The following is an 8,176-nucleotide window of genomic DNA, read 5'->3' on the forward strand; positions in this document are numbered from 1 at the left end:
TGTGTGTGTGTGTGTATATATACCAGGTGGATGCTGCTCTGGGGTCAGAGGAGATGGTGGAAACCCTGACGGAGAGGAACCTCGACCTGGAGGAGAAAGTCAGAGAGCTGAGAGAAACAGTCACTGATCTGGTTTGTACAGCTGCTCTTATGATTCCCTATAACTATTTCCTCACCAGAACAGGCTTGTTCATACCGTGCAACTATTCAGTTGGATTCTACTTTTAGGGTTAAATTTGTGGGTAAAATCCTATTAGTTATTTACTTCATCACCAACATTATGGTAAATGTAACCAGAAAATTATTACAAAGGTCGAACAAAAAACAGAAGGATATTTATTAACTGATCTCTAACTTGTACCTGCAACAACAGGAGGCCATCAATGAGATGAACGATGAGCTCCAGGAGAACGCCCGGGAGACGGAAATGGAGCTGAGGGAGCAGCTGGACCTGTGTGGAGCGAAGGTCCGAGAGGCTGACAAAAGGGTGGAGGCTGCGCAGGAGACTGTAGCTGATTACCAGCAGACCATCAGCAAATACAGAGAGCTCACCACGGGGCTACAGGTGAGTGGATAGGATGCTCAAGGAAACAATCAGAGGATAGACTGTACACGCTGTGCGAGTGAATGTCCTAACGCTTTGTGCTTTCCATTCCCTGTGCATCAGGAGGCCAACAGGGAGCTGATCAGCCAGCAGAATGCAAACACTGAAGTTCAGCAGCCTCCTGCTGAGCTATTTGACTTCAAGATTAAGTTTGCAGAGACCAAGGCTTATGCCAAGGTAGGAAACATTTGTGTGTTATCATGCAAGGAGTGATGACTGATGGGAGTTGGCCTGTTTTTACACCTCTGCCACCATTTGTGTGTAATCTGTGTCCTTCTCTAGGCCATTGAGATGGAGCTGAGGAAGATGGAAGTGGCTCAGTCAAACAGACAGGTATCCCTCCTCACCTCCTTCATGCCGGACTCCTTCCTCCGTCATGGCGGAGATCACGACTGTATTCTGGTCCTCCTGCTCATCCCCAGGCTCATATGCAAGGTATGAAGCTGTGTGTATGTTTGGAGGTGCATTTGTGAGAAGGATCTTTTTGTTGAATCCTCATCACTATTAACTCCACTGTGCTTAGTTTGTTCCTCTAATCAATGCCTCTCTACGTGTGTGTGTCCCTTACCTGTCAGGCTGAGCTTATCAGTAAACAGGCCCAGGAGAAGTTTGACTTGAATGGGAACTTGGCCCAGGGGACGGGGCTCAGAGGACCTCCGGGAGAGCAACGCAGCTTTGCCTCAGGACTGGTCTACTCCCTGAGTCTGCTGCAGGCCACCCTGCACAAATACGAACAGTAAGCACTGCGGCTTCATCACTAATGCGTCAGAAATCAAATATAGTGTTATAATTAGGGGTGTAAGAAAATATTTTAAAAATTTCATATGGCAGTATTTTGTTTTGTGATATTATTAGTACCGATTCTCTAAACACTGTATTGTTTTTTATATTTAAACCTCCCACTGCTAGATAGCACTGTTGTAAACTAAGATGATGTTGGACATTACAGGTACTGTGTACTGCAGATCTCACTGTTCTGGTTTCATTAAAACAGTTTTTCCGATTTTATACATATGGTGGTTTGTTCTTTACACAATGTTGTTTTCCTAAAAGTGTATTTAAATAAAATAAAGTAAACGCAATATATCGCCTTGCTTACAGTATCACAATATAATACACAATATGTGATATAATCATAATCTCTGTATCATGTTGTGTATCGTATCGACAAATTCTTGCCCCCTTATTATTAGAAGATTTTAAAGAATTGCGTCTTGGCTGCTGGCAATGAAACCAGAATTATTGTTTTGTTTTTATATGAAGAAATATTTGATTTCACTAGAAAAATCAATCTGTTCTTTCCGTCTTCCTTGCTCTGCTTCCAGGGCTCTGAATACCTGCAGCGTGGAGGTTTTCAAGCGCATGGGCACACTCTACTCTGAGATGAGCTTCCATGAGCGCTCTCTGGATTATTTCATCGACCTGCTGCATAAAGATCAGCTAGATGAGACCGTTCAGGTGGAACCCCTTACTAAGGCCATCAAGTACTATCAGGTAACAAAAGAATGTGGTTTTATATGAAACAAGAGTTGTATATAAACACAATCAAACATGGATACATCAATACATTTTCCTATTATATTTGTTCAGATCTTCCAATATGCATTTAAAACTAGTATGTGATGGCTTTAAATGAGTCTCTTAGCCTATTGTACAACTACTATCAACCAAATATACAGTATATTTATATGAATTTGAATATAATCTTTTCATAAACATAAAGTTTTGTCCACTGTTTTGTCTTCCAGCAACTGTACAGCGTCCATCTGGCAGATCACACTGAAAACTGCACAGTGCAGCTGGCTGACCACATTAAGGTACTTCAAGCTTTGTTTTGCTTTAGTCAAAGTTTTTCACAGGTTCATTCCTAAAACAGAATTCTGCATTCTTACTTTGTTTTACAAATAGTAAAGAGTCATTTTCATGTGGTTACTAAGGTAAAAATGTATAAGAAATCTCAAATTTTTTATTTTTTATCCCTATGAGGAAATATGGTAGTAAAACATAAATGACAATGTAGTAATAAGGTTTCCTAACTTCAACAATGCCACCCTCTCGCCTCCAGTTTACCCAGAGTGCCCTGGAATGCATGGGAGTGGAGGTAGCTCGTCTCCGGGCGTTCCTGGCCACGGGCCAGGAGAGCTCTAGCCTCGCTGTCCTTCTAAAGGACTTGGACACTTCCTGCTCTGATATCAGACAGTTCTGTAAGAAGATCCGCCGTCGCATGCCTGGAACAGATGTAGTTGGAGTACCCGCTGCTCTCAATTTTGGACCACAGGTATAGGATACAGAAACAAACAGAATAGAAAACTCGGACGCTTCCTTTTTGTCTTACATGATTATCCTTTGCATGATTTATTGACACACTGTCTGATGATCATCGACCGAATAACACACACAGAAATGATTGATCTGCAGTAAATATTTGACTGACATGTTGTGTCTCACTGGCAGGTGTCGGAGACGCTGACGGAGTGCAGGCGCCAGCAGACCCGCGTGGTGGCTGTGCTGCAGGAAGTGGCTGCAGCTGGAGCTCAGATGGTTGCTTCACTGGCAGAACAGGAGGGGCTCAACGCTCTCAAGATGGAAGATATTGCCTGCAAGGTTGTGGAGCAGGTAGTTCAACTGTCAATCGTGCAGCATTCGCCCGATACTCCAGACCTTGGCCAAATGTTATTTGCAAATATTTCTTGGCATTTGTTGTGAAGTAGTGGTTGGGGATTGTTCTATCAAGCATTTAAATATAATAAGGTTGTTACAAGTACACTGGATTGATTAGAAAACACTTTTTAGTTCTGAGTATTGTTGTTTTGGGTCAAGTAGGCATAGGTGGTTGATTTTAGGTTGCAGCTGTGTTATTGTATTATCTAAATCTGCAAACTTGTCCCCAAGGTGTACGGCTCTCATGGCCTGAACGGCCCAGAGTGTCTGCGCCAGTCCTGCAGCTCTGTCATCAGTACCATGAACAAGATGGCCACAGCCATGCAGGAAGGAGAGTATGACGCTGACAAACCACAGGCTATGGTATGTGCGTGCCTCGAACCATTCACATTGATGAATCGCATATTTCAGACAGTGAAATTTAAGCAAATTGGTCTCTTATTCCCTGTTCCAATTCTCACTACTTGATCACTTCCCCCACATCCTCAGACTCCTCCGATTGAGATGAGAGCATCCACCGTCAGGGCCGAGATGACTGACGCTGAGGGTCTCGGAGTTAAACTAGAAGACAGAGAGACGGTCATCAAGGAGCTCAAGAAGTCACTCAAGATAAAGGTGACACACTACAGCAAACACTTCTGACAAAATCACTTGACCTTTCTCTCTTTCTACATAATTCTGCCACTTTGAAATTGAAAGCATCACAACCTAGGGCCTAATTAATGCAACTGTACCTCCCTCCCCCAGGGCGAGGAGCTGAGTGAGGCCAACGTGCGTCTGAGCCTGCTGGAGAAGAAGCTGGACACGTCCACCAAAGACGCAGATGAACGGGTGGAGAAGATTCAGACCAAACTGGACGAGAACCTCGCCCTGCTGAAGAAGAAAGAAAAGTAAGAATAAATAAGGAAGGAAGCATAAGAAATGAACACGAGGCAGATTTCACATCCCCTTTTTCTCTCTTCTTACTTTTCCTGCTTGCTCACCTTCCTCTCTCCTCATCTTCAGGGAGTTTGAGGAGACGATGGACGCTCTGCAGGCTGATATTGACCAGCTGGAGGCAGAGAAGGCAGAGCTGAAACAACGCATTAACAACCAGTCCAAGATGACCATTGAAGGCCTGAGAGGCCCACCTGCTTCTGGAATTGCCTCCATAGTCCAGGGATCTGCAGGAGGTGAAGCAGATAGAAATTTTGTCATTTTGTGTTTCATAAAAGGTGTGATAGCCTCTAATTCAACTTTGTGAGAAGCAGTTTCAACCAGCTGGTAATGAGAGGTGTTTTCTTCCTGTAGTTGGTAATTGTATTATTCCTACCAGACAACACTCAGATATTGGGAAGCACAGTTGTCATGGTGATTGAACGTCTCTCCCCGTTCTCCCTTTCTGTCTCCAGCAGGTCTGCCTCCATCCCTGGCAGGACCAGTACAGGTGGTGGACTCTCCTCTCCTCAGGCAGCAGGTTGAAGCTCAGAGACTGGGCATCAAACACCTTAAGAATGAAAACAACAGACTCAAGGTACACTGGTGTTTGTGTTGTTGTAGTATTGTTGTAAACCCTGGTAATACTGACCTGAGTGTATTTGACTTACAGGCAGAGAAGATGAGAGCCCAGCTGGCCTCCCTGCCTCCACTCTGCCCTCCCAAACTACCAAAAGTGTCCAAAGAGAGCTCCATGCCACCAGAGGGACTGAACACAGGCATCTATCGCAGGACTGACCAACTGCTGGCAACCCTGCTCAAGCTGAGTTCAGAGGTGAAAGTGGTGGACGTCACCGGGAAGACAGCAGGTGTGTGTCTCAGTTTCTACACTGTCCTCTCCTGTGTGTGCTTATGGTTGTTCTCAGCTGAGTGAACTGGTTGATTTTCTGTCTTTCTTCTAGTTACTGCCAGTGCCCAGCTGTTGGAGCAGACAGCTAGACTGCAGAACCTCAGCGATGCTCTGGATAAACTCAAGGTGACACAACTTCAGAATCATATCAGTTCTCCTTAGCGTGACAGTAAACTGACCGCAATACAAAACCAAATATCTGGACACTTTTCTGTTTCAGGGAGAAGTAGCTGAACATGTAGTCTCATATCAGCCTGGAGCAAAGGCTTCCTCTGACTTCGCCACATTCCCAGTCTCCTCCTTTGTTAAGGTAAAACGCTGCACTAATCATTCATCTTTTCTTGTCAGAAGATTTCGATGCTTGTTCAAGAAATTAAACCACATGTTTGTGTATGTGTTTTTTCCTAGGCCAAGGGAGAGAAGCAGGGCGGTACCGTGTTTGTAGGGCGTGTTGCCATTCCATGCTCTCGTGGACAGGAACAGGTGCACCGCCTCGTCCTGTCGCAGCAGCAGTTGCAGAAAGTGCACCACCTCCTCATGGCCTGAGACCGCATGCCATTGGCCCACAGCCATGATTGACAACACGTCAAGAAAAGCTTTTCCTTATTTTCATTCCAGCTTCCATTTAAACGTTGTCCTTTATTTATCCCTTTTGCTTTTCACTACTCTCAGGAACTTGTATCCAATATTTGCAGTTAACATTATAGCACTAACAAAACTGAGGCACAGCCGTTTCTTTATATTGACATAAAACTGATGTGTGTGACTGTTCCATAACAGAGTCCAAATGGATTTGACTCCTGAATGTCACATTATGGAGTCGTGTTTTCATCACTGAAACACTTTGTATGCACCAGTTTTACCAACTCTTTGTGGAAAAGGGGAATGCTAGCACGTCATTTTTACTGTACTTCCACAATTGAAGTCCCCACCCCCCTTTGTATCTTTTGTATTTGTTGTCAGACAATAAAAGCAATTCACTTTAGAGCAAAAAAAAAGTCTTTATTAATGTGTCATTTCAATCTTACAAATGTTCATGAAGAGTTTAGGGTACCAGTGTCTACCAATTTTAATCCTGTTTTAATCTCAGACCTATTAACTGAAATGTGTTTGGCTTTAAAGTTTCACTACCACTTCTCTGACTGCATAAATCAGATCTGAACGTTGATGTGTTTAAGGCCTAAAAGGAAACAAAATCTTTATCCCATACTTGACATTAAGAGACATCAGAGGGATCAGTAATTTAGAACCTTGAGTGATTCCTTTTAAAATAAGTCAAAAACAGTCCCATTGAAATATTTTGAATTCGAACACAGCACCTAACATCTGAAGTGCAGAATTAAAAGTCCGTTGAAATGAAAAATATATTTAAAATCTATTATTGGTGCAAAAATTCAAACAACTAAAAGAGTAATTAACTAATTTACAATATAAGAAAAGGACCAATATATGTGTATGTCTGAGGCCATTCGCTGAATTCAATCAAATCTGAGTGAACTAAAGTAAGCAGTTTGGGGATTAACGGCTCCTCCTTAGAACACAGAGGACCATAATGTACTGCAGATGAAGCAAGAGACTGGCGTAGAGAACACAGTTGACCATGTCTGAATGTCGTGACGCACCCTGCCTCAGTAGTAGCGGCCGTGACGGGAGTACTGACTGTGTCTGTGATGGGTGTACGGAGCATAGTGGTGTCTGGTGTGTCGGCTCCTCATCACGTGCTGATGATGGTGCTCATGGTAGGGCTCAAAGTGTTGTGGAGTCCTGTAGTTGAAACCTGCAGACCACACAGGGAATGTCAATAGGCTGCTCAAAGACATTTTCAATGAGTAGATCAGAGAAAACACAGATGCTCTAATCTCTCTAATCTGTTTGTTCAGCTCTGTACACTTACCATTTCTAACCTGTCCATGTTCATATGGATGTCTGTGAACTGGTAGGTTAGGCAGTGTTGGGAAGGCGGGTCTGTGAGCTCCAGCAGCCTTATGGTGACATGCCTGTGGCCAAGGGTCGTTCTCCTTGAAGTTCAAGTAGCCTAAAGTGAAGGAATCACTGAAGAACTCCTCTCTGTAGCTGTTGTAAGTTTCCTTTGATGGGTGGCCTTTCACGGAGAAACAGAGACAATAGAGGGACGATGATGGACATCCAAGTATATGCAAGAACATGTCCGAATGTACAGGGCCTTTATTTTAGAAGGTCATACGGTCATTGTGTTTTATTTCACCCATATTTGCTTGCCCTTTATTAATCCATCAATAGCAATAATCCTAATCAACACACTGTCGTCATCTGATGTCTTACCTGCACGTTTGGTTCCGTGCTGCTGTTCAGTAAACTCTGTTTGCTCTAAAAAAAAAAAAAAAGAACAAAATGTCAATCTAATTTAAACAAAGGCCATTAGTGCAGTAAGCCTAAATAACAAGTCCCATCTTAGAGTGGGGCTGTATAATTTACTCCTGTGTGTGGTTGTGTGTTGTCTTCCTCACCAACAGTAGTCAATGGACAGGGCATGACGACACCCCAGGCCTGTGCACTGTGCTGCAACAGCAGAAAGGTTATCCTGCGGTGGGCGAGAGCGTTCCAGTGGACTCCATCCTTTGTGCGGTGTTGCAGGAAGAAGCGGAACTGGTAATGGAGGTCCAGCACATCCATCCCGTAGGCGTCAGCCAGAGTCCCACTATAGAAATTAGCCTCAATCACATCCTGACGCAGCTGAGAGGCCCTGTGTTCAATCTGAGGTGAAAGAGGGAGGGAGAACCAACACACAAAGCGTATATATATATATATATATTGGATACAAAATACACATTACTATGGTCTTTAAGAAGTTCTTAATTTCTAGGGATGCAACCCACTTTACTAACTGACTAGTGTAAACTCCACAGGCACAAATGACACAAATCTCCTGTTGTCTGTATGTTGTGAACACAGTAAACTCAATATGAACGACTCAGTCAAGAAATGTAACAACCACCTCACATTTTATAAAGAGTTCAGTCTAGACCTGCTCTATTTGAAAAGTGTCCTGAGATAACTTCTGTTATGAATTGGCGCTATACAAAATAAAATAGAATTGAATTAAATTAA

The 8,176-nt window shown here is 43.4% G+C and overlaps 2 protein-coding genes across 8 annotated transcripts in view; one reads left to right on the forward strand and one right to left on the reverse strand.

Annotated features, from left to right (window-relative positions):
• LOC118338081 (dynactin subunit 1-like) overlaps positions 1-5,918 on the forward strand; it is a 13,083-nt gene extending 7,165 nt beyond the window's left edge. For 5 of the 7 annotated variants that reach the window (XM_035675257.1, XM_035675260.1, XM_035675259.1 and 2 more), the window contains 18 exons: positions 27-131; positions 373-564; positions 667-780; positions 886-1,038; positions 1,179-1,339; positions 1,929-2,097; positions 2,352-2,420; positions 2,669-2,881; positions 3,058-3,219; positions 3,496-3,627; positions 3,754-3,879; positions 4,012-4,154; positions 4,270-4,436; positions 4,656-4,777; positions 4,853-5,048; positions 5,142-5,215; positions 5,310-5,399; positions 5,498-5,918. In XM_035675257.1, coding sequence (XP_035531150.1) covers positions 27-131; positions 373-564; positions 667-780; positions 886-1,038; positions 1,179-1,339; positions 1,929-2,097; positions 2,352-2,420; positions 2,669-2,881; positions 3,058-3,219; positions 3,496-3,627; positions 3,754-3,879; positions 4,012-4,154; positions 4,270-4,436; positions 4,656-4,777; positions 4,853-5,048; positions 5,142-5,215; positions 5,310-5,399; positions 5,498-5,635 — 2,526 coding nt within the window. In that variant the 3' untranslated portion in view covers positions 5,636-5,918. The remainder of the gene's footprint in view (positions 1-26; positions 132-372; positions 565-666; positions 781-885; positions 1,039-1,178; positions 1,340-1,928; positions 2,098-2,351; positions 2,421-2,668; positions 2,882-3,057; positions 3,220-3,495; positions 3,628-3,753; positions 3,880-4,011; positions 4,155-4,269; positions 4,437-4,655; positions 4,778-4,852; positions 5,049-5,141; positions 5,216-5,309; positions 5,400-5,497) is intronic. The other 2 variants (XM_035675264.1, XM_035675258.1) reach the window with 1 other exon arrangement.
• A 152-nt stretch (positions 5,919-6,070) lies between these two features.
• LOC118338083 (PC-esterase domain-containing protein 1A-like) overlaps positions 6,071-8,176 on the reverse strand; it is a 5,561-nt gene continuing 3,455 nt past the window's right edge. The window contains exons 6-9 of the mRNA XM_035675265.1: positions 7,576-7,822; positions 7,391-7,435; positions 6,984-7,190; positions 6,071-6,866 (exon numbers count right to left, since the gene is read on the reverse strand). Coding sequence (XP_035531158.1) covers positions 6,718-6,866; positions 6,984-7,190; positions 7,391-7,435; positions 7,576-7,822 — 648 coding nt within the window. The 3' untranslated portion in view covers positions 6,071-6,717. The remainder of the gene's footprint in view (positions 6,867-6,983; positions 7,191-7,390; positions 7,436-7,575; positions 7,823-8,176) is intronic.

Source organism: Morone saxatilis, unplaced genomic scaffold, assembly GCF_004916995.1.
Source record: "Morone saxatilis isolate NCDOM2014 unplaced genomic scaffold, NCSU_SB_2.0 Contig4, whole genome shotgun sequence".
In the NCBI taxonomy this organism is placed as follows: domain Eukaryota; kingdom Metazoa; phylum Chordata; class Actinopteri; family Moronidae; genus Morone; species Morone saxatilis.